The sequence below is a fragment of the Labeo rohita genome, chromosome 20, assembly GCF_022985175.1.
Source record: "Labeo rohita strain BAU-BD-2019 chromosome 20, IGBB_LRoh.1.0, whole genome shotgun sequence".
In the NCBI taxonomy this organism is placed as follows: domain Eukaryota; kingdom Metazoa; phylum Chordata; class Actinopteri; order Cypriniformes; family Cyprinidae; genus Labeo; species Labeo rohita.
The window spans coordinates 24,780,625-24,807,119 of NC_066888.1; the positions used below are offsets into that span (position 1 = coordinate 24,780,625).

The 26,495-nt window shown below is 35.1% G+C and overlaps 1 protein-coding gene across 4 annotated transcripts in view; it reads right to left on the reverse strand.

Annotated features, from left to right (window-relative positions):
• Window positions 1-8,241: 8,241 nt before the first annotated feature.
• Window positions 8,242-26,495, reverse strand: part of itpkb (inositol-trisphosphate 3-kinase B) — a 43,220-nt gene continuing 24,966 nt past the window's right edge. For all 4 annotated transcript variants that reach the window (XM_051138721.1, XM_051138720.1, XM_051138719.1 and 1 more), the window contains 6 exons: window positions 24,143-24,242; window positions 22,844-23,057; window positions 20,133-20,337; window positions 15,474-15,575; window positions 13,446-13,517; window positions 8,242-12,847 (listed from right to left, as the gene is read on the reverse strand). In XM_051138721.1, the coding sequence (XP_050994678.1) occupies window positions 12,629-12,847; window positions 13,446-13,517; window positions 15,474-15,575; window positions 20,133-20,337; window positions 22,844-23,057; window positions 24,143-24,242 (912 nt within the window). In that variant the 3' untranslated portion in view covers window positions 8,242-12,628. The remainder of the gene's footprint in view (window positions 12,848-13,445; window positions 13,518-15,473; window positions 15,576-20,132; window positions 20,338-22,843; window positions 23,058-24,142; window positions 24,243-26,495) is intronic.

The window sequence follows — 26,495 nt, forward strand, 5'->3', positions numbered from 1 at the left end:
ATTTATGAATAAAAATAAAACCTCTAAAACTTGCTCTCTTTATTCTATTTCTATTCTACTTGTTTTCCTTTATTTATTAATAAAAATAAAACCTCTAACACTTGCACTCTCTACTCTATTTCTATTCTACTTCTATTCTATTACAAAAAAATGACCCTCTAACACTAGCACTCTCTATTCTATTTCTATTCTATCTACTTGTTTTATTTTTATCTCTAAAAAACTTGACCATCTAACACTAGCAGTTTTATTCTATTTCTATATTATCTACTTGTTTTCTTTTTATTTTTAAAAAAACCTTGAGTATCTTTAACACGTGCACTCTCCATTCTGTTTCTATTCTACTTGTTTTCTTTTATTTATTATAAACAAATTGAACCTCTAACACTATCAGTCTCTGTTCTATTTCTATTCTATCTGGTTGTTTTCTATTTATTTATTAATAAAACCTCGACCCTCTAATGCTAGCACTCTCTATTCTGTTTCTATTGTACTAGTTGTCTTTCATTTATTATACAAAATTGACCCTCTAACACTATCAGTCTCTATTCTACAGGACTCTATTCTATTTCTATTCTACTAGTTTTCTTTAATTTATTATAAGAAATTGACCCTCTAACACTATCAGTCTCTATTCTACTTGTTTTCTTTTATTCATTATAAACAACTTGAACCTCTAACACTATCAGTCTCTATTCTATTTCTATTTTATCTGCTTGTTTTCTTCTTATTTATAAAAAAATGTGACCCTCTAACACTTGCACTCTCTATTCTATATCTACTTGTTTTCTTTTTATTTATAAAAAGACGTCGACCCTCTAATGCTTGCACTCTCTATTCTATTTCTATTCTACTTTTATTCTTTTATTTATCATAAAAATCGACTCTCTAACACTAGGACTCTATTCTAGTTCTATTCTACTTGTTTTTTTATATAAAAATTGATCCTCTAACGCATGCACTCCCTATTCTATTTCTATTCTACTTTTCTTTTACTTATTACAAAAATCAACCCTCTAACACTAGCACTCTCTATTCTATTTCTATTCTATCCAATTGTTTTTTATTTATTATAAAACAAGCTTGACCTTCTAACACTAGTGTTCTCTATTCTATTTCTATTCTGTCTACCTGTTTTATTTTTATTAAAAAAACCTTGACCCTCTAATACTAGCATTCTCTATTACGTTTCTATTCTATCAACTTTTTTCTTTTTATTTCTTTTTTTATTTAATAACAAAAATACACTTGCTCTATCTATTCTATTTCTTTTTATCTACTGTTTATCCTACACTGCGTTAGACTAACCGGGACATGTCACACCACTGATATATTGTTGCTCTTTTGTTGGTTTGATTGCTTCTATTGTCCTCATTTGTGAGTCGCTTTGGATAAAATCATCTGCTAAATGATTGAATGCAAATGTAATTAACTGAATCAGGCTATCTAATGACAACAGGAACAACAGTGCTCTAATGAAGCTGTCCCTTGGTCACAGCAGCTCACAAATGAGTGTAAAGACATGACTTGAATGCATTTACCCAACCTACTCAAATTAACACCATTAAAAGGAAATGAGAGACTTCCTCTCTTGGGAAAAGATGACGATGTTTCACGAAACAAATATGGATGTGCTTTGATACCAAACTGATACTTAAACAGTTTACTCATGAATGTACTGCATGAACGTAAATGTGGGGTTTAAATTTCTTTATGCATATATTATGTTTTTTCTATGGTATCATAAAATTTAAATTATCAATCAATAATCAAAAAAATTCAACTGTATTGGTATTGAGTCTAATAATTGTACTGAAAAGTGTGAGGCATGATAACCATCAAAACAAAGCTGTGATGCTTTTCCCCAATATGTGTTTTGCGTAGCTTAATTCCTGCTTTGCATTGGGTTTCAAGTGCATATGATGGAATTCACAATTACTTCCTGGCTTTAGGGATGATTTTAATGACAGCAGTGAAAGACTTCTGTCCGAAATACTTTGAACTTGTGAACTGGGGACTGATTTGGCATCAGTTTTCTGATTTGACATCTAAATCTGAGTGTAGCTGAAACAAAATCAGATAATATTCTACACTGCAACCATTCTTATACTTACTTTTGCATTATTTTCGATTGAAACAATATATATTTACTTAAAAGCAACACTGTACAAAATATACAGATTTTAAAATAATCTATATATTTGTGTAAATTTGTTGGGTTTTTTAAATGTTTTTGAAACAAGTCTTACCAAGGCTTTATGTATTGGATTAAAAATACAGTAAATATACAGTAATATTGTGAATTATTTATATTTACTTATAATACTTATTTTTTGTGATGTAAGTGACACAATTTGGATGTCAACAATAGTTAGAGTTTAGTTTTGCCTTTGTGCAATTGTAGTACATTACAGAGCACATAAAATCAGTTCCCTAAAAATCTACCATCATTTTTTCTGCGGTTTTTCTCCCTCTTTCGGTGTTTCTGGCTCTAGGGTTATCTTTGTCTCCAAATAAGGCTGTTCCTCGTGCAGTTGGGCATGTATTCTATCATCATAGGCTTTTCCCTGCATTCCTCTATCTTGCTGGTTTTTCTCATCTCTTGTGATAAAACCAACCAAAGGCACAGTGAATAGTTTCAGTAAACAATTTAATGTTACATGTACAGCCGTGCTTGTAAAACCAAACACTTTCATGATCTACATGACAAACAAACTGCTCTGTACCATTTAGTCTCTCATGAACCATACTGAGCTGGTTTACAGCTGAGGTGAGATGTGTAAATAAAGAGATTCTGAGCATATACCGCACGACTGGCCCCTATCTATATAGACATCTTTTAATCACTCCCTGTACATCCACCCTTCCGAGAACACCACTGTGGTGCCACCGTGCCCCCCAAAAAAGGTGTCAAGCCTGAAGAAGCAACCAGTTGCAATAAGACTCATGTTAGATTTCAAGATCCTCATGTAGTAGACAAGAGTGGGTGGATCCAGTCAGGGGGAGGAATACTTCCTGCATCATCCAAACAAATGGGGCTGAATACGTCACTGCTCAATTACCCTTTCTAAACATTTCTCATTGCCAGAAAAAGTCAAGACAATCGCATAAATTATTTTACCCCTATTGCCTGTCAGAAGTGCATGCAGCATTACAGTGCAACGTAAGCTGAAGTGAGCAATTTTTGTGCTGCTAGTCTGAAAGCCACTGTTTGCTGATTTACATTCATATTTGCACAAAATTATAAAACTGTTACACGTTTAATGAACCTATTGTGTTATATTGCTGTGTATCTTCCCAGTATTCTTGAAAGAAATTGTGTTATTCTTTGAAGAACCAGCAGATGGCGCACTCATATAGTATAAGTAATAGCACTTATTCTACAGATGCTCATTACATAGAAATACAATACAATAAAAGTTTAAATATATATATAAACTTAAAACAGTTGTAATATTAATTTATATTATTATATTATATATGTAGGTAATAGTGATCATTCCCTTAGTTTCTGACTGTCCACAGGATACACCCACACAAATTTCTAAATGCCAACGTTTATAAATAAATGTTTACGTATTTATGTTTTCGTAAGCATTTCCATATGCTTATGATGTTAGGCTTTTGTAATAAAAACAGATGACATCATAGGGACATCATGGTCTGGATGCATGTTTGCAGAAATGACCAAAATCTCTCTCCCATTCCCAGACTGTCTTGGCTGCTGAGGAATGCAGGAGATGCAGTTCCCACTAATGTCTGTATCTATGAGATCACAAACATAAGCAAATGGAAGCATATGCTTCTCATTCCACAGGTCCAGATGGAACTAAACTAAAATAAATATACATTATACATTGCACTAAGAACACAACTAAACTTAAATAGAATTAAAATAGACATACACTGTGATTAAACAAAATATCTAAATGTAACACTTTTTTTTTACTTCAACGCGGAAGTAAGCCTATGGGCGAGACTTCCGGTTCATTAGCCGTGGAAATGAGAAGAATAACAAGGTGCAGTAAACAGTAAAACTGTTTGCACTACAAACCAGTGTGCTCATAATTAAGATAATACATTAAAATAAAGACACACCAATTTGCAATATTGTAGCAAAAAGAGTTTTGTACCCCTAAAAACAGCTGGAGGCGGATGAGAACGGATGCCCCACCCATAACATTTACAAATGGCCGCGCCAGCTCGAACGGTAAAAATAAGGTGGATAATAATGCTGCCTTCACGTCATGTCGTAATTACCGTAATTCCGAGATGACAACACTCATAGCTTTCCACGTTGTCGGACTCAAAGGTAGAGCCTAAGTAGCGCCAAAATGAGTGCATTCACGTGGTACATTTGTCACTGGTCTAAGTTGTAACTCTCAGAATATTCCGAGTTTACAAGTTCTAATTACGAGTTCAGGAGCACGTGAGGGCTTTGGCGTTAATAGTGTTGCCATAGAAACACATAATTCAGATAGAGTAGAATGTCACGTGTTTTCATCTCGGAATTATGAGATGGCGTGAATGCAGCATAAATTAAAATAATCATCACGGCCCGCTGGAATACTCGCTTCTGATTTGTCAATAGCCGTATTCAGCGGATAGTTCCCGCTCATCCGGGTAAAACACTGACCGCTGTTCGTGTTTCTCACGTCACTCCGCGATCTAGTGCTGTCTTTTTTAATATCAACGGAAATTACAACAACGAAATTAATATATGGCGCCATCTGTTGGCTCAAGCGGTAACAGACTGGATTAAACATGGCCTCGGCTTGTTATGGAAACGTGATCATTGATTGCTGAACTCTGTCTCGGACTCCCAAGACAACGAAGACGTCGAATAAACAAAGTACAGGTAAGACAAACAGATAGCTGGATGACAAAGTTAACAGAATGGGATGTAACTTATACTGCATATCAATAATACAATATTTAACACTGTGATATTGTCCACAGTTGTGCCAGCATTCGTCTTGTGGCCAAACCGATTGTTGGGCTTTGTATAGGACTATATTTAGCTATAGCTTATTATAATTTATCTCTTAGGCTATAATTCATTACACTACCAGTCAAAAGTTTTTGAACAGTAAGATTTTTAATGTTTTTTAAATATCTCTTCTGAGAATTTTGAAATATTTTTACTATTTAAAATAACTTTCTATTTTAATTTTTTTAAATTTTCTATTGAATATATTTTAAAACCAATTTTTACCTGTGATTTTAAAGCCGACTTTTTAGCATCATTACTCCAGTCACATGATCCTTCAAAAATGATTATAAAATTCTAAATTTGCTGCTCAAAAAAATGTATTATTATTATTATTATTATTATTAATAATAATAATAATAACTATTATTATTATTATCATTATTATTTTGTTGAGAACAGCTGTGTAGAATTTTTTCTCACGTTTTCTTTGATGAATAGAAAGTTCAGAACAGAATTTATCTGAAATAGAAATCTTTATTAAAGTTATAAATATCTTTATAATCACTTTTGATCAATTTAAAGCATCCTTGCTAAATATAATAAATAATTTCTATAATTTCTTTTGCAAAAAAAAAAAAAAATATATATATATATATATATATATACTGACTTTTGAATGGTATAGTGTATAATGTTACAAAAGTTTTTATTTCAGATAAATGCTGATCTTTGGATATTTCTGTTCATCAAATAATCCTGAAAAAATGTACTCAACTGTCTTAAATATTGATGATAATAATAATCATGTTTTTTGAACATCAAATCATGTAACATTAAAGACTGGAATAATGATGCTAAAAGTTTTGCTTTGATCATAGGAATAAATTACATTTTAAAATATATTCAAATAGAAAGCAGTTACTTTAAACAGTAGAAATCATAAAATTACTGCTTTTGCCGTATTTTGGATCAAATAAATGCAGGCTTGGTAAGCAAAAGAGACTTCCTTAAAAAACATAAACAATTTTTGACTGGTAGTGTACATGTAGACCATTTTTAAATATGTATTCATTTAAATATTATATTGTTAGGCCTGTGTGTGTCACATTCTGTTTATTAGTACAAGGTGTAGAATTAATGAAAGCTCTTTGTTGATTTGCCTCAGATGATTAGATGCAAGATAAATGCAAATTTGATCTATAGATTAAATGCTAATTAACACCAGTTAAACCTAAAGGTCTTATCAGTAAGACAGTATTCACTTCTTCCTTAGAGAACAGGCGATACTCTTTCTAAATCATGACTAAAGATTTGCCAAAATTCTGGTGTCTTATCATCTTTGTCCCTCCTGAGCTCTGCCTATTCCTCTGAGCTGCTGCTATGACTGAATGTATTTTTTAGCACTGTGCTTTCTGATTCCAGCGCTTTGTGGGTAGAGTATTGCTGTGGGTCAAGGGCTTCATACATTTTTGAATGTTTTTGCTGTATGGCTCTTTTTATTAGTGTAGTTGTGTGTGTGAGGCTGGTGGGCGGTTGGCTTCCTGACTCTTGAGCATGGCCTCGCTCCAAGCTCCCTGCTCCCCAGGCTAATATATCTGAGGCTCTTCGCCAGCGGTGTGACTCAGTCCAAGTATGACTAAAAAAGGAAGTGCAGTTTATTCAAGAGCAGAAAATGAAAAATAAGCTGCTTAACCTCCACTATTTATGCCTACAGATAAAAATAGTTTTATTTGTTCCCCCTCTGCCGCACCACAGGCTAATAGCCTGCATCTGATCAGGTCAGAATAGGCGGATGCCAAAAATATATAACCACTACACAGACTGCTGATCTGAATTACTGACTGAGCCTTTATCTAAATTAAGTGTCATCAATGTCAAGAGGAAATAATTTGGAAAAATGTTTTGGATAAGCTTAAGTAGTAACTAGTAGTAACTAAAAGTCAGTGCAGTAAACAAGAGAGACACTAGGTGGCAACTATTCATTTTGAAAGAACAGAACTTGCAAGCATACCAGTTTGAGGTGTTTGTAAATTATCATGTAACTTACTTTTTGGTATTTATGTCAGTGCTGGTATTTAGATGTCTTTGACCATCCATTAAGTGACCATTTATGTACATTACCAGTCAAAAGTATTTGAACAGTAAATGTCTTCTGCTCACCAAGACTGTATTTATTTGATCCAAAGTACAGCAAAAACAGTACAATTTTGATTTTTTTTTTTACTATTTAAAATAACTGTTTTCTATTTGAATATATTTTAAAATGAATTTTTAGCATCACTTCAGTCACATGATCCTTCAGAAATCATTCTAATATTCACATTTTTTATTATTATGTTGAAAACAGCTGAGTAGATTTTTTTTTTTCAGATTTCTTTGATGTATGGAAAGTTCAGAAGAACACATTTGTAATATGACTTCTTTAAAAAAACATTAAAAATCTTAATGTTCAAAAACTTTTAATGATAGTGAACTTGCAGTAATATTAAAATCCTGAAAATACCAATAAGTCGATACTTCTTTTTTATCTTATCGCTTAAAACCAATAAATCAATAGTGTATTTGTATACTAATTTGTCTAAAAATAAATACAATTAAATAAAATAAAAAACTAAAATTTTGGAATCATGTACAGTATGTGACTCTGGATCACAAAACCGGTCATAAGGGTCAAATTTTTGAAATTGACATTTATACATCATCTGAAATCTGAATAAAAAAGCTATCCATTTATGTGTGGTTTGTTATGACAGGACAACAGTTGCCCGAGATACAGCTATTTGAAAATTTGGAATTTAAGGGTGCAAAAAAATCTAAATATTGAGAAAATCACCTTTAAAGTTGTCCAAATTAAGTTAATAGCAATGCACATTACTAATCAAAAATTAAGTTTTGATATATTTATGGTAGGAAATAAATGATCTTAACTTAATATCCTAATGATTTTTGGAATAAAAGAAAAATCTATCATTTTGACCCATACAATGTATTTTTAGCGATTGCTACAAATATACCCGTGCTACCTAAGACTGGTTTTGTGGTCCAGGGTCACATATGAGAAATTGGTGTTCATTTCAAAATTTGTGAAAATGTTTTATTAATTATTTTGCTAATCTGTAATTAATTAATCTGTAAAATCACCAGATAAACAAACATCTCTTAAGAAAAAGCCAAACCATGTGTATTTTGACTAATTGTTCTGTTAAAATTGTACAACCAAGCATAATAATTTGTACGGCAGGGTTGAACTGTGTAAATGTTTCTTGTTCTGCAAGGCCTTGACCAACATAATGCAACAGGGTCAAATGTCACTGGTTTCAGAGATTTATTTTCTTAAAGAGACAGAGCACACTCTGAAGACGTTTGCACATTTTTTACACAGCAGTGAGCTTAGCTTACATTACAGTGAACCGCTATGTCACCAAGATACGGGATGTAAAGCCAAACAAACAAGAGGAGAAAATAAACAATGCAGCTACATTTAGTGTTCTTGTGCAAAAAGTAACAAAATATAAATATAAGTATGCGTATGACACCACTAGAAATCCCCACAGTTTTTGACCTCACAAATATGGCATTTAATGTAAAACATCAAGGGCAAGAAGAAGGACTTGGTCAGTTTTGTTTGTTCTCTGTAATACAGCACCATAAACAGCAGGGGAAGCCCTACTTCCATTTTTAAGCTTGCGTAGGGAGAAAGTACATCTGGTTTTAAGATTTAGATTTGAAAAAAGACATTTCAGCAGAGTGAATGAACCCAAAACCTCTTAGACTTGATTAAAGCTGCTGTAAGCAATTTTACTGATGCCTCTAAAAGCAAAAATATTTTTGAAATATTTTTCAGGTTTGTGACGCATCTTGTGGTAGAAGTCGTTACTACACTAATATTACGGCAAGAAGTATGTTTCTCTAAAGTGTTAAAAAAAAATATTAGAGATATTATTTCTCTCTCTTGGCTAACAAACAGCAATTTTTTGGCTGTTTACACTGCCAGACGAGAAAAGTGTTATTTCTCTTCGCAAGTGTTTCTTTGTATTATTATGTATGTTTTATGTGTGTCTCATTTTTAGGGCTCTTATTTTTTTAATAATTAGATATTTTTCTCTCTCTTGGCTAACTAACAGCAATTTTGTGGCTGATTACACAACCAGAGAAGAAGTATTATTTCTCCCGTAGTCAGTTTTTGTGTGTTAAGCCTATTAGAAAAATCACATACAGCAGCTCTGATTGACCCATTTCATTTTTCCTACCCTTTTTTAAGCATGTTTAGGGAACTGTGGTTGTGGGACAGGGATTTGAAAAATGTTTCCACACCACCCATTAACCTTTTGTCCTCTCTGTTCCTTTTGTGTTCATAAAGGTCATTTAACAACTTCAAAATCTCGTCATAAATAAATGATGGTTAAAACACGTGTTGACATTTGGTTGGAGGCCTCTCGATAACCCCTCTGCCTTGACTGAGTGACTGGAGTGCGTCGCGTTGACGTCCCGACGTGTAGGTCTACCCTAGGTGTTCCTCGCCCTGGGCTAAATCAACAACGATTAATCACTGATTGCGTTTATGCTGGTGTCAGCACATGGTTTCCATACTGACCAACAAATTAGTTTTTATCTCCAGCGATATTTTGCTTGGAGCATTATCTCATTGTTTGGGGGTATGCAGGGATGGAGCATTTGCATGGCAAATAGTCATGCAAACAACAATCACCTCACTCAAACATGATGCGCTCTATAGAGTGACGAGTCAGCATTCGGAGGCACTGCGTCGAGCGGCGCCTTCAGGCACTTTTCAAAGGAAGAACGACATTACTTAAGGCTCTCGTGACTATTCGCAATGTTTGTACTTGCGTGGAATGGTTGAAATTTTTGGTCAACAGATGGGCAGGTTGAGGTGACAGTCTGTCTGTGTTTAAAAAAAAAAGTTATTTTGCCTCATACAGAAGTTCACCATAGGTCACCATAGTGACTCCAAGGTTAGCTGGCACTGCTGCTCTTGCACAAAAGACAAAAATTAGTCGAGACTGTGTTTTGTGTTGACAGGGAACTTAAAAACATACCACAAGTCACAGATATATAGTTGTCTTGAATGAGAGCCACTTACTGAGAAAAGCCTTGGCACTAGTTTAGGCACTTGGGCATAGAGCTGGGTATAAATACAGATTTTCCCGTTAATACGGATCTTCATTTGAACAGTTACAATTTCAGTTATTAAAAGTGCACCACACTTCCCGTCCTACAAGACAGCACTGTTTTCTGCTGAAATTACTAAAGTCACACCAAGGACTATAAGAATAACGATAAAGATACAGTCTTCAAAATCTGAGTCTACAGAAAAACTATAATGATAATGACACAGCGGAAAAATATCATTGGAATCACTTTCAAAACTACTTTTTCAGCCAGCTGAACGATAAAACAATTAAGAGCCAATCAGAATTCATCCTGAGCTTGAGCATTTAAAGGGATAGTTCTCCCACAAATGTAAATTCTGTCATTAGTTACTTGCAAATTAAGATATTTTTGATAAAGTCCGAGCTTACTGACACGGAAGAGAAGAAATTCTTAAATGAAAGTCATTATTTTTGTTTCCTCTGCGCACAAAAAGTACTCTCATAGCTTCATAAAATTAAGGTTGAACTGTTGATGGCACATGGACTATTTCAACCATGTCCTTACTACCTTTTTGGGCCTTGAACGTGTCAGTTGCGTTGCTGTCTATACAGGATCAGAAAGCTCTCAGATTGAGTAATTAATGACAAAATTTTCATTTTTGGATGAACTATCCCTTTAAAGCACTAGTAAAACTGCATCAAAACAGAACATGCTTAAAAGTTAGTTATAGTTCTATATAGTTATAGTTATCGTTCTTGGCGTGTACAGGCCTTTACTCCAGTTTTACTCCCTGCTGCTGAATCTTAGTAATATCGTAAAAGTAATAATCTATTTAATATCAGTTATCAATGCATCACAGAAAGTGAGTTTGCAGTCTGTTTTGAATATGATGCAATACAATTGACCATGCACCACAAAATGATGGCAAGAAATGTCTTTCTATCGAGTTGTAGATAGAGTTGAGATGCATGTAGCAATGTTACACAGTGTAGTGCGATTTGCAAAGAAATCAATCAGAATGTTCTCCATGAATCATAATCTTTTTAGTGAATCTTAGGGTCAGAAGGCTCTGGGATTTCATCAACAATATCTTAATTTGTGTCCTGAAGATTACTGAAGATCTTACAGTTTTGAAACGTCCTGAGGGAGAGTAATTAATGACAGAATTTTCATTTTTGGGTGAACTATCCCTTTAAAGCATCCGTAAAACTGCAGAATAAAAGCATCAAACTACAGAGCATTTAAAGTCTGTTTTGAATATGATGTAATACAATTGACCGTGAACCACAAAATTTGTCTTTCTATTGAGTTGTTCTCGTCTGGCTGCATGCAACAATGTCACACAGCATAGTGCGATTCGCAAAGAAATGGATCTTATGAGCCGTAAATCAGAATCTTATTCATATGTGTGTAAATGTGATTGACACAACGTGAGATCGTATTTTTTTTTTAACGTGCAAACATTTCGGTCGAGAGTTTCAGACTGCAAAGACCTTTAATCTTATTAGTGAATCTTAGCAAAAACACATGCAACTGGTAGGGCCAGGTCTTATTTTTAGCAGGCAGAATTTTGTGGGAGTAGAACTCAAAAAACAACCTCGCAAACTTCTAGCTTGAATGACACTGAGTCAATTCTTTTTAGTAAATCAAAAACATGTGGTGCACCTAGTGTAGAGAGATTCCTGAAACAAACTACTTCTTCTTCAAAAGATGAGCTACTAGTTTAAATTAGTCTAAAACATTCCCTTGAATATTTTACAGCATTAGCAGAGAGAGATAACCGAAATTAGAGTATATTCAAATGAATCGGAATCGGAATGAATCAAATTATAGTCTGAACGGAATCGAAAACTTCTGCATCATAATTAGTTAGAAAATCTGTGATACCCAGCCCTGCTTAGGCACAAAAATGGCGTTTGAATTTATGGAATGCCAATATAAACAATTTAAATATATAAATATAAACATAAGACCATCCACCACATGGGATCATTTGTTCTACTATAGACACTCAGTATAAATGATGTATTTTAACACTACTTACATTGTCTTAACAGGGTAAAAAACTATAAAACCAACAAATATTGTTAGAATCCTGCAAATATAAATGTCTCAAACATCTAGTGGTCGATTTGATTGTTGTAGGTTTTAAATTTTAGTTTTTTGTTTGAATGGTTTAGGCGTAAAATAAAACAAAATCTGCAGCATCTAAAAACAAAATATTAAAACGATCACATCGAGCAAAACATAGCTGTAAGTGATTTACACTTTTTTTCCGTAACACTAGCATGTTAAAAGGAATGCACATTAAGGGAGTGTGGCTTTAAGATTCACCTGTTTGTTAAAGCGCTATAGCTGCAAAAAACCTATTCACACATGATCTAAAACACTGGCATTTACACTATATATACAGCATCTACAAGTTTACAAACATACACACTCGTTTTAAAGGCCATTGCGGCTGGCGTTTTTGTTTTAAGTTTTACAGTTTTCTTTTTTGACGGCCGATCGGTTAGGACATCTTTAGGGGAAGCCAGCGAGGTCGTGAACTGTAGTGCAGGCGGGAGAGAAGATGGAATCCTCTTACTCTAGTGGAGGTTTAGGAGTTAGCATATTGGAAATAATGTCTATGAGGTGGTCTAGGCCGTAGAGGTAGCCGTCTTCTCTGTTACCCTCCACCCAGGTGGCCCTGTGGCTCAGCTCCTGCCCCTCCGGCAATGGAGTCGTCTTCCCAAAGTCTATCATCCACACTTTTGCCTGCTCCCGTTTGTCATGGACGAATAGTAGAGAACTGCCAATCACCTGAACACGAGAAATGCAAAGAGTTACACACACGCGACACGGAAATAAGCCTTTTCCTTGCGTGTCGCATCTTCAGAAGACTTGAAAAGACTCATCACAAATACGTGTGTAAACATGACACAATAGACACAAAGATCCTGTTTCTATTGTATTTGTGCAGCAAACATACTCACTTATTAAACAGACACTAACACTGCCCAGTTTTTCCACCATACAGTTTGGTTTTGTTATCTATTAATGTGACTAAACAAGGCTCTGTGTTTGCATAGGCTGTTCTGCCTCCTTGTATTAAAACAAAGTTCTGACGCCAGTGCTGCATGAGGTGTATCTAACATATTTGTCTTTAAACTCCATTAAAAGAGGTTGTGTAATGCTTTGCATACAACCACGTTGCTTTTCTGGCTTTGAGCATCCGGTGTAATCAGATCATTCGTTCAGAGCTGTTCTTTGCATAGATGCTATTGTGTATTATTAGTTTTCCACATTTTCACATGCTCCTATCACATGGGTGGGTAAAAGGTTGCTTTTATTTATTCCTCCATGGTCGTAAGTGTAGCTAATGTGTCTTAAGATAATAAACAAAAGAGTGACTGTTTACCTCGTGTGTTTTGAAAAAAGGTGAAATTTCCAAAATGTCCCTGATCTCTTTTAGTCGGTTCAGATAGGAATGCTGTGGGAAAAAAACAAAAGCAAAGGGTAAATAAGTATAAAACTATAAAAATCCCCACAACTGTAGTGTAACGTTTATTTATTCAGAATAATATTGTATGCATGTTATAAAAAGATATAATGTAATGAGAAAATAAGACTTTTTCATTAAATCTACATAAAAATCAAAACTAATTGTATACACATAGAATGCATATTAAACGCAAAGTGACAACTTTGATATAAATATTCAAATAATTTTTGTAAAAATAGCGTTATTTGGTGTAACAGATATATTTATGTAAAAATGAAACAACATACTTATTCTGACCTGTACTTATTAAAATGTATATAAATATATTTTTATATTTAAAACTTAGTCTAATTGTGTAAAGGATAGTGACAACTGGTAAAGATTTAAAATCACAATTCATTTTTGTTTTTGAGGGATGCACTGTGATGATTTTTGTCCTAAATATGCCAAGATTTTTTATTTTTGAAAAAAGTGTTTATTTTTCTAAAAAAAAAAAATAATAATAATAATAATTTATATTTTATTATCTAAAATATTGTATATTTATGTAAAAATAAATAACAGGGCACAGTTTACACTTTACATTTATTAATCTTGATTAATGGTAATTTGTACGTTGTAATATATTTTAATATTTAGAATATTTTAAAATGACATCTTATGTATGTTAAATTAAGGTATGTAAAATATAAGCAATATTTAATAATTAAAATAAACAGATCAAAAAGCTGTTGTTCAAAAAATGTTTATATACACTACCAGTCAAAAGTTTTTGAACAGTTAGATTTTTTATGTTTTTTTTTTTATGATGATAATAATAATAATAATAATAATAATAATAATAATAAATTGTTTCTTGACAAGCAAGTCAGCATATTAATATGATTTCTGAAGAATTATGTGACACTGAAGACTGGAGTAATGATGCTGAAAATTTAGCTTTGATCACAGGAAGAAATTACATTTTAAAATATATTCAAATAGAAAACCGTTATTTTAATTAGTAAAAATATTTCATTTTTTTCTGCTTTTGCTGTATTTTGGATCAAATAAATGCAGGCTTGGTGAGCAGAAGAGACTTCTTTAAAAAACATTAAAAATTGTACTGTTCAAAAACTTCTGACTGGTAGTGTACATCAAGTAAAAAAACTTTTTTGTGAATCACTGAGTTTGTGAAGTGTAGATTTGGATACTAAACAGAGATTTAAACCAACATTTCAATGTCACCTGTAGGTGAGTCATCAATTATTAGTGTCCTATCATATCATAATGTACCATGCTTTATTCTAATGTATGCCACAATATTTACATTACTTTCTGCAATCGGTGGTTGTTAATAATACATTTAGTGTGAAAATAAAGTCAAGTTTATCTGTAAAATCTAAAGCACATTTATCAGAAGAATCACAGAGTGTTTCAGGGAATCAGGATGCACATCAAATTCCATGACACACTGTGGACAAACATAGGGTTAAATAAATGCTCCACGAGAAGTCAAGGACAGGTTCTGTGGAACTGTTTGTCTATAAGGCTGAACTTTAAAGGAAACACCCCTGTTACAACATGGGATTCCTGCCATGAGTATAATTTCTTTGTGTTAGATGCAAACATCTGATTAGTATTTAAACCTGACAGTCGTGTCAAACACAGCATTATGCAAAGTGCTTTCTGTTTGCATGTGTGTATTTTTCTGTAATATAATCAAGTTTGTGAGCAACTCAAAGAGCGGTTTCTCTGCCAGCAGGTGAGCTTTTGCTGGTTTCAAACAGTATAACCCCGAAGGGGCTGCACCGCACAAAGGAAACCCTTAGTTTCACAAACCGCCCTGGGGGGTAAATGAGAGGGTGCAGCTCCACCTGTCACTCGCTTCCCCCTTCGTGTGCCACAGGAGACTTTATAATCGACAGAAGGCCCTAAAGCACATAAACACAAGCACAGACTTACCAGGATGTTTGTGTTTCCTTTCACAAAGTCTTGGAAGGCATCAGTCACTTGTTCTCGGGTCTTAGTCTTTTTAAAATCCCTGTTTACTGTTCCGTCCTCTTTCTGTAGAAGGGAAAGGGTCAAAAAAAGATCAGAAACACAAAGCTAATGCTATTTCTACATCAGGGCATGCTTGATACATTTGTGCCAAAACAGACAAAATGTTTTTGTTGCAAAAAAAGAGCCTTGTTAAGTCATGAGGTTTTCATAAATCATGTTTTCATGTTGTGGTCTGTACATGGGGGGTGACTATGGAAGCCCATTTCAGCCACTGAATAAAAAGGTACATCTTTTACATCTTACAATTCTGACTTTTTTCTCAGAATTGCGAGTTATAAAGTCAGAGTTGTGTAAAATCAGAATATTTCACAACTGAGAATTGCAAGATATTAACTGGCAATTGTGACTTTTTTCCCACAGTTCTCAGAATTGCAAGATTATATCTCACAGATCACAAGCAATTGTGAGTTAAAAAGTATAAACTCACAATTCTGAGGAAAAAAAAAAATGCCGTGAACCCATGTTCGGGAAGGCAGCGAAAACGAATAACGCATTCTACGGAGTCCCTAAAGGAACATGGTTAGCTGCTTGCTAGCAGTAGCCTCTTACATTACAGTAACCTACATAAAATTCCATTTAACACATAAACAGAGTAAGAAGAGATGACTGATAGGACAATAGCGAATTTTTTGCAGATCCTGAGCACCACTAACAATCTAATCTTGTAAAATGTGTGGTAAGTACTTCCGCTCCATTGTAAACGCAGTACGTGTGATTGCAAATCTCGAAAGTGAAAGTAAAAAGCGATCGCGCATTTAAAAGTGATTTCAGTGCGCCTCATATTAATAGTGGCTCCTTGATGCCCGCAATTTATATACAGTATAATTACCCAACGATATTGTGAGATAAAGTACTGAAATGTATATTTTTTCATCTCAAATCATATTTATTCCCTTAAGGAGTTCCGTAGTACACGTCATTTCCTTTCTCAACACGGTATTACTGAGGAACAACGACGCCGGCTCAACATCATGATGTCTGTCTATCAGCCCAACCAGGGTTGCCAGTTTTTCAAAGCAAAACCTAATATCTGGGTTCCGGTGGTTAAAAAAAACGGGGTCGCCCTGGTAAAATAAGCATTCCAGGGGCTAAATATCATGTTATTGGGGTCGCTTCAACATGCGGACATAAAAAAAAACAACTCATGGCAACAGTGTTGAAGTAGCCCAATTGTGCGTGAAAACCATTGTTGCCAAGTTCATGGTTCCAACCCTAGTTTTAGGGTGTTTGGGTGATTTCTAGAGCAATGCAGTTACCCTAAGTAGTTTTTCATCAGTGTTGATTTTGACAGCCAATTTTGATTTAGTCTTAATCATAGTCTTTTGACTAAAATGCCATTTAGTTTTAGTCATATTTTAGTCATCTGAATTGTTTTAGTTTTAGTCGACTAAATATCATAAGATTTTAGTCAACTAAATCCTACAGTAGAGTCTAATGGGTTTAGTTACAGTGCAATGCATTTATTAAGCATTTCTCTAAAATTACCAAACTCATTGTATAGGTTTGATATTAAAGTTTTATCATAATAAGACACAGAAACTGCTGTGACATGCAGCATGCCTTTATATTAAAATGAAATTAAACCACTTCTCATAAAGAAACAAAAACATGGTCTTCTTTTCAATGAAATACCAATGGTTATGTAGGCTAATTATAATTATTCTTTATAACAACTTGTTTACCACATTCTTCATTCTTTCAAGCAGACATATAAAGTAAATCAGTCAAGAGCAATGAGTGGTTTTCTTTTTTTTGTTTCTTGATTAACATCATTGCCATAGACAATAGCAACTAAATTAGGCTGCTGTCCCTTTAAAACTGAACACACGGATGCAAGGTTCTGAAACACGTCCAATATTCTCCCAACTGTTTACGCTCACATAAGACCTAACCGAGTGTGTTTACGTGAATACTCGTCAGAATGGACAATTCGTCATCATGTTGTGTGTATTTCTTGAAAGAATACTCGTGTGTTGTGTGAGAAGCGCTACTTCAGTGTCTGCGCTGGACCGAAAACCAGACCGAATTGAGTTCTTTTTTGCGTCAAATTTATCCCGTGTCTATAGTTTATATGTCTGTTCGTCTCTTTCTCCCAGATATTGACATTTTTGAATGTTTTATGAGATGTGCAGCAAATATATGCTATATTATGCGTATATATGCGGATTTATCAATAGGCTATGATACCGTTCCAATGTACACATCCAACCTCCTAAGCAAGCAGCAGATTTGTTCTGAATGAATCTCTTCCCAAATCGTCCCTCCCTAACATTTTCATCTCGTTTTTATTTGTTGATGAAAATGTAAATAAATTTTCGCCATAATTTTTTTGTCAGGAAAAGGAGTTTTTGTTTCGTTATCGACTCATTTTCGAAAATTACTCGTCAATGAAATTACCACTGTTTTTCATCATGCATTGCTATGTGGTTCCTAGAATACTCTTGTAGTTTGCTGGGCATGTAGCTGCTATAGTTGCTTTTATATTTGTATAATGACACTGTAAGTACTTGTTGAAATAACCCCTGAGTATGAGCAATAGTAACAGTGATGTATGCCTTAGTAAACATCTCCAAGGGAACATGATATTGATGGACTGTGGGCGAATGATGCACTTCTAAGTTAAGACAATAGTCACAACAGGCAAAGACGTAATAATAACAAACAACAGGCAGCTCAGCTACAGACATAACAAAAGTCTGCCTGTTATACAGTAAAGACTTTATTAAGAGCCGCCCAGGGCATCCCCCATCTGTGGAAAAAAAAAAAAAAAAAAGGGAAAGACGGAGAGAACCTGGCCTTTGTGCTAATGGAAAGTGCAAAGAAGAACCAATCTTCCCCTATTCATGCAGGACATCTGCAGAGCTCTTGTTAACAAAGATTTATTTTGGAAACCCATGACAGAGACCAAACATAAGCTTTCTAATCTCCTCTTCCGTGTGTTAATGGAATCGCGGCTGCCTGGTTTGGCTTAATTAGCCAAGGTTTTTCAAGCTTCTCTTAAGTCTTTTTGACATTTTCCATGAGGGTGTATTTACGTTGTTAGGGCTGTGTGCGGTAGGCCGGAATTACAGAACTGAAATCATGTTGTGAGAGCCGTGTCCTGTCACTGACTGATGTCGAGCTCAAAGGACGTGCCACAAACAGGCTGTGTGTATGACAGGAACATTCAGACACAATCGAGCTCTTGAAAAAGGCCAATCCTGCCCCTTCACCTTAGTCTGAAATCCAGGATCTGATTAAAAAACATGCCGTGATTCCCCAGATAATAAAGATTTGAAAGCAGAAATGTGCAGCTTGCAATGTTAGTCTTTACAGTACTGTATATTAATTCATGTGTGAAAGCTTGTCTGTTATTTGAGCTGTAAAGTTGTTTAAATTATTTATACAGTTATTTTAGGGATATATTTTGTTGTCATGTTGTCAATTAACATTGAATATAACATGACACAGAAAAGGTTAGTAAACAGTTTTAATTCTTGTGTGAAAGCATGGCAAATTTTTTGAGCTGTGAAGTTTTTTTAATTCAAATTTTTAGAGTTGTTTTAGGGTTTACTGTGTTTTATTGTCTTGCCAGTGAAAAGGTAAGTAAACAATATTTAGACTAAAATTGTAAAAAGTTTTTTTTTTGTTGTTTGTTTTATGGTGTTTCATTGTCATGCCAATTAAGTAAAATTGAATATTGCATTATACAGAAAAGGTTAGTAAGCATTTTTTTATCACCAAAATCATGTTAACACGCATATTTTTAATGTTTCGTGGTTATAGTTTTAAAACAGTGGGTTTTATAACATTTAAAATTTGTCCCCATTCACTTTCTTTGCAGTTGTCTTACTATATAACCCAGGTTTTTTTAACCCAGATTTCAGGGTTTTTTTTTAAAGAAATTCATTTTTGTGGTAATTTAGAATCTCTTTTTAATCTGAAAATTGTTTTACATCCAGAATATTCCTTAAAACCCAAATACTTTGAATTAAAGGATTAGTTCATTTCCAGAATACAAATTTCCATTAAGGTTTTTGAGAAAAACATTCCAGGACTTCAGTGGTGCCATTTGGGTTCTAGGTTCGGTCCAAACTGCAGTTTTAGGGCAGAGCTAGTGCAAGATCAGCATGTGTGGCTGTAAAGTATTTACATTTTTATTTTTCTGAGAAAATGGCCGATGATTTCACTAGAAAAAAACCCTTATTCCTCTTCAACCTTCAACCTATTGGGCACAATTGAAGTCCACTGTATGGAGAAAAATCCTGGAATGTTTTGCTTAAAACCCTTTTTTTAAATGAAGAAAGAAAGATGTGAACATTTTGAATGACATGGGGTGAATAAATTATCAGGAAATTTTTGTTCTGGAAGTGAACTTATCCTTTATATGAAATATGTAAAACCTGAAATCTCAATCACAATTTATTTCAAAATTTCAGTGAATTTGACAGTGAAATTAGTGTAGTTGAGAAATTCAGCTGAAATAACGCCTTTCAAATGTTGAAGTTTTCTTTTTTTGTAGTTTGACCTTAAGAGAAATTGTAAAATGTTGCTTAAAGGTTTCGAAAACGAACGTCTCACCTTGATACCCTCGATCCTGAAGCCTAGCGTGGCGGTGGAGCTGATGGTTTCCCTCCATTGCATGTAGCGTGGCTTAGTGACTGCTTTCTGTTCGTGCTCCTGTGCCGTGGGTGCATCGGGGTCCACCTCGATCATCTTTTGGTACATGTCGGCTCTCAAACTAGGCTTCTTCCTGGCTTTCGTCAGCTCCTCTTCCAGATACGTCCTGCAGGACAGGAGAAAAATGACCCAAAGGCTTAGTTTCTCTCAATTTAACTTGTTGCATGTGTTGCACCATCAAAGTCTGTTGAAATTCGTAGTGTGCAATAAAATGCAGTTTATCTTATTAGCTAAGGCATGAAAACTAAATCTAAATATTTATTCTTCTTTTATTCTCCAACTTAATTTGTCTTGGAAAACACCGCCGCAGAAACTGAAAAGTGCACTGAATGTGCCTGAATCTGAAAGTGTTGCATTGTTTGGTTTGGACAGGTCAGCAGAGGTTCTGTTAATATCCTGACCATCTGGTTATCTCTATATTTGTTCACGGCCACTGATGTGATTCGGTCAGGCTTGCAACAGCAAACAGAGCAGTTTCAGGAACAAAAGAGATGAGAAAGTCGAGCCGTGAGAATGGGGGGAAGAAGTGATGAGCGGTGGCCGATGTGTATCAAGGTCTTGCTGCACCAGCCGCAAACAACCACTAGCTATCTTTCAGCCGATTACAGGACACAGAGCTGAGTCTCTAGGGAGGGAGGTCCTGCTTCATGGTCTGTGTGCTGCTTGGAATGTATAACATCTGTGCAAATAATGGGTCAATGGAACTATTAATTTTAAAATAACATACTAGATTTTCAGCAGTGGATGTGATGTTGCATAAGTGTAAGATAAGAAAAGATGAAGATACTGTCTAAGCAGGGAGGGGATTTCTGGTGTACTTCATCTTTTATCTTCTATTTTTATTAATGATTTATAGATAAACCTCTCTCTTTTCTTTGTATTTTTTTTATTATACACAAGGGGCAAGAAACTGTTTTCAACTGGAACTCGTTAAACAGGAAATAAGATATGTGACATTACAGATTGGCTTCTAAGCACCAGTATTATTTATATTGTCGGTTTACATGTTATATTTAGTTTGTTTTAGAAATTTTTATGTTTTTTTTGGTAATATTTCTATTTAGCTTTAATTATTTTATTACAGTTTTCATTTGAGTAATTTTAGTAATGAAACGTATTTTATTTCAGTTATTTGCTAAGGTAACATTTCTAGGTTTAGGTTAAGTTGTGTAGTTCTCTTTATAGTTTACAGTGTACAGTATAATTCTAATAGAGTATCTAAGCTAAAATGCTATATCCAGTTATTCTAATTTGAAAATGTTTTTGTTTTGGTCTGTGTGACTCCACCCACAGCCAGATTTAACCAATAGCATTTTGACACCCCGGGTTGCCAGAGAATCAAAGTCCCTTTCAAGGAAAGTCTGTTCACTCGGCGGCCATATTTGCAACACCTCCGGGCAGCTCACCTAAGACCAAGTCCTATCTAAATGAATGGGGGAATCCTGAATTCTCAAAAACTGCTCGCTGAACTCACAATTAAATTACATATTTCAAATCAGCAACAAAATCTGAAATGAACTTCCCCATGAATGTTGTTTCTTATGCTCAAATAAGCATTTAAAAAGCTTATTTTTCAAGCTAGACCAGCCAACGTGCATGTGCAGCCACGCGCTTCTAACAGCCACTGCAGTGACGCAATGACTTTACCAATCCGTGATTGGCTCTTTCATTTAGAAGGCGGGACTATTCCACCATATTGTGTGTTGCAGTTTCTCCCATTCATAAGTATAGGAGTGAACTGTCTTTGTATTTCTGTAGTCTTTGCAGTGAACCCAAACGTAGCAAACTGTAACCCATGTGAGTGTTGAGTCTGAGGAGGAGAAGGGGCGGGAGAAACAATATTTTACATTTGAACTTCAGTACCGATTTCAGCCACTAGCTGTTGATATTACATACCGCAGCTTTAAAGTTAAAACACAATTATTTTTTTAAAACTCTGAAGTTACTAGCATATACAGTCACTGACCATTAGTGCTAATATGTTGCAAGGCTCTTGCTAAGGCGTTTTAGGTCATTACTAAGCATTTGCTAAGGTATTGTGGGTGTTGGTTGCTTCTCGATTTGAAAAATGTTGCTATATATGACCCTAGACCACAAAACCAGTCATGAGCGTCAGTTATTTTTAAATAAATAAGCTTTCCATTAATGTATGGTTTGTTAGGTAGGACAGTATTTGGCCCAGATACAACTATTTGAAAACCTTGAATCTGAGGGTGCAAAAAATCAAAATATTGAGAAAATCGCCTTTAAAGTTGTCCAAATAAAGCTCTTAACAATGCATATTACTAATCAGAAATTAAGTTTAGATATATTTACAGTAGGAAATAATATCTTAATGGAACATGATCTTTACTTAACATCATTAAGTTTTTGGCATAAAAGAAAAATCGATAATTTTGACCCATACAATGTATTTTTGGCTATTGCTACAATCATGCCTGTGCCACTTAAGACTGGTTTTGTGGTCCAGAGTCACATATAGTATCTATGCTGTTCTGGGTCCTTTCTATGGTGTTTTAATTAGGCTCTTGAGTTTTCCAGGGTTTTCAGGATGATATGCTGTATAGACGTTTGTAAAGTAAAAGATCAGGTGATGCAGCGTAGCAACTGACCTCACGCCCATCTTGCAGTCCATGACACATGGTAGGTCAAAGTCTGCCAGCAAGTCCTCCATCTGATTGTACCTCTCTCCATCCTTCTCTACATCTCCGTGGTAAGCAGGAACGTAGGGCTTTAGCACGTCTCTCATTAGCCTATCAAGACATTGCTGCTCACACTCACAGTGTTTCTTTAGGATACGACCATTGGCTCCTGCCTTGAAATTGCCTGTGAAGAGCAGACAGAGACAAATAGCATAGAATTGCTTTCTTAGCATTACCACAAGAAGTGTTATAGTGAGCATTAACATAAGCTTTTTTCTATTATTAGGGCCCAGTGGTGCTCGGAAATGCTCAGTTACTTCTTCTTCTTCTCCAAGATGAATCGCATTTATGAGGGCCTAATCATGCTCGAAAACTCATAAAACTTTGCACACGTGCCAGAAGTGGTGAAAATTTACATCTGATATGGTTTTCAGAAGTGGCTATGTCAAATTGGCTTGATAGTGCCACCTATAAAATTTCTAAGAATTGTCCCTCGAGCTACATTTCACATACATGTGCAAAATTCGGTAGACACATGTGACACATTAATACCTACAAAAAAGTTTTGTGCCGTTTTTGCAATTTTCAGGCGTTGTATTTAAACAAACTCCTCCTAGAAATTTAAACAGACCAACACCAAATTTGGTCAGTGTAATCTAAAGCCCTTTAACGTTAAATTGACGTTAAATTGCAAAGATCTTGAGTTTTTGTTAAGGGGCGTGTCTGTTGCAGCCTGACAAACTTTGTTTCGCCATGAAACAGGAAGTTGTTATAATTCAGGCATACAGTGTCCGATCTGCATCAAAATTCATGTTTAATAAGAGTCCTGTCCTGAACACATGCCTGTGCCCATATTCAGTTACAGTCATAGCGCCACCTCCTGGAAACAGTTTTATGCTCTAACAAACTCCTCCTACAGATTTAATGATATCAACATTATATTTGGCCAGTCTACTCTAAAGGCCTTTGCAATGTTAAATTGTGAAGATCTTGAGTTTTCGTTAAAGAGCATGTCCTGAAGATATCTACATGCCAATAATGAGTTATAGTCATAGCACCAGCAGTTGGCAGCAGGAAGTTTGGCACATATAAATAACTTTGACATATTGCTCACTGTTTGCTGTTTTCCTAATACCGAGGGCCCTTTCAATGCTACTTGCAGCTTTCATTAAATTTGTTTTAATTTTTGCACAATGCACTGTTTGTGTATTAACTATCTTTGATTTATGAAAAGTTATGAAACATCTGCACCTCCTTTTTGAGGCCTACCTGCATGACCAGCCAGCTGGATCCAAGGGTACTTCTTCTTGAAGGACATCACAAATGGTGACCATTGCACCATGTTCTTGATCTTCTTCCATTGTTTATGCTGTTCAATAACAAAAAGTGAGCAAGATGAGTCCCCATTCAAATGAAAGTGCTATGTAACAGTGACAGCAGTGTATTTTAAACAGCATTTTCAAATTTCTATTATGCATGCAGTTTTTATGACCTTCTATTACAAAAGATTTTCAACTTCATCAAGGAGACCTGAAAAAATATGTCATGGTTTTTATACAAAAATAAGCAGCATGTGACAATGAAGACTGGAGTAATAGTTGCTAAAATTCAGCTTTGCCTTCACAGGAACAAATTACATTTTAAATATAATACAATTGAAAACATTTATTTTAAATTGTAATTATACTTCATTCTTGTCCATGTTATTTTGGGAAAAAAAACACGCCTGGAGGAAGATGAGTAATTACTTATATAATGAGATTTGGCAGGTGGGGTTCATTTCCCTACAACAAAAACCAAACCAGCACACAATATGCGGGAGAATAAACAAACAGGTCTTTTGCATGTTTTTACATACGTTTGCTGGCGCTCCCACAGCAGTCAGTGCTGATATCATCGTTTACACAGCACAGTAAAGTGCCTTATGTGCAGAATTTATGCACAAACATACAATCAGATTCATTACAATGCATAAACCTTGCGAATGAGTAGGAAATCTGGCCAGTGCTTAAGCTTGTTTTCCTGCCAAGGTGAACCTTTTTCACCTGGAACCACCTCAAAATGTTCTCGCTCTATTTGGACATACTGAGAGCATGCAGAAAACAGGCTGTTTTCCAGTTTGAGAGGAGCTGCTCTGTTGAGCCATTACACTGTTATTCCACTTCACTAGATGTCCTTGAGTGAGATCTTTTAGCTCTCCATGTTGGCATGGTAAACACATTCTTTACTGTGCTCTCAGTGATAGATGGGGGGTTTCCTCGGGTGACCAGGGAAAGCCTCACTCCCCCCCCAGTACATTTTGAGCCAGCTCTCCCAGGAACAGCGGTTCATCCCCGGGCACACTATGACCACAAATCAGCCCCCTTTCCAAATCTAGAGAACTCGTCCAGCCAATAAACACAAGCCACAAAGCGTATTCAAGATCTGGCCAGAGACGCTTTTTGTCATGCATTTTGATTAAACAATAATAAATTGTCAATAGACTCAAAGTACAGAAGGTTATAAAACACATTCAAGTTAGAATTAAATGACAGCTATGCTATTTTTTCCCTTTAGCTATTATATATTTATCTTCATGTGCTTTCAAATCTGTTTGACTTTTTGTTTTGCTTTCACAGAACAAGAACTTTTGAAGAATATCCAAGCATTTCTTTTTCATGTAAAAGTAAATGCACACTGGTGTTGACAGACTTCAAAATGACAAAAACTGCACTTTAAAGTTATAAAAGTAGTCTTTATGACTTGTACATTATATTTTAAGTTTTTTGAAGCCATATGTTTGCTTTGTGTCTAAAATGCAAGTCATTATTCACTGAAAATCCTTCTCTATGGTAAACTGCTGTGAGCAGATCAGTGAGTTAAACTTTAAACTAAAAAGATTTGACTAAATGAATGTTAAATGATTTGTTCACAGGCTGGATGGCATTTCTTCTCTCATGCAAAGAAGAACTAGAGTGGATGTGAAGATTTTCAGTGAATACATTTCAGTCTGTTCCACATGCAAAGCTATCATATGGCTTCAGGAGCAAGTGTGAGTTACATCAACCTCTTTTATGATATTTTTTGTGTTTTTTTTTTTTGTTTTTTTTGTCATTTTGGAGCCACATTTAACAAAAGAGAATGACAAAATTCACCTATTGGGTTTCACAGGAAAAACTAATACAGGTTTGGAACAACATGAGGGAGAATAAATGATGGTAGGATTTTCATTTTTGGATAAACTATTTCTGTAAGCTGGACATTACTCCCTGCAGCATCCCTCACAAAAAGGTCTGATTTAATTTAGTCTAGAAAGAAGCCCATAAAAGGTATGAACCATCATCTGAGAGCAGCATGAGTTTTATCTGTCACATGAAGGTTGTCCTGTTCTGCTCCAGTGGAGGAAAACAGTTCATCTCGCCCTTAAGATGCAGTTAAAAGGGGGCTGGGAGCAGTAGCGTGTCTGTCAGCGCTGCTTTATTTCCTGTTTCCCCTCCATGTCCCCCTATCCTCCGTCTCCTTTGGTCACCCCTAGAGGCACATTGTGGAAACTCAGTGATCCAGAGGTCGCCACCGTTGCTTGAGAATGTAAAGGCTAGCCCTAAAGAGTATATCTACAGTATCAGGGGCGTCTCCTCTGAGG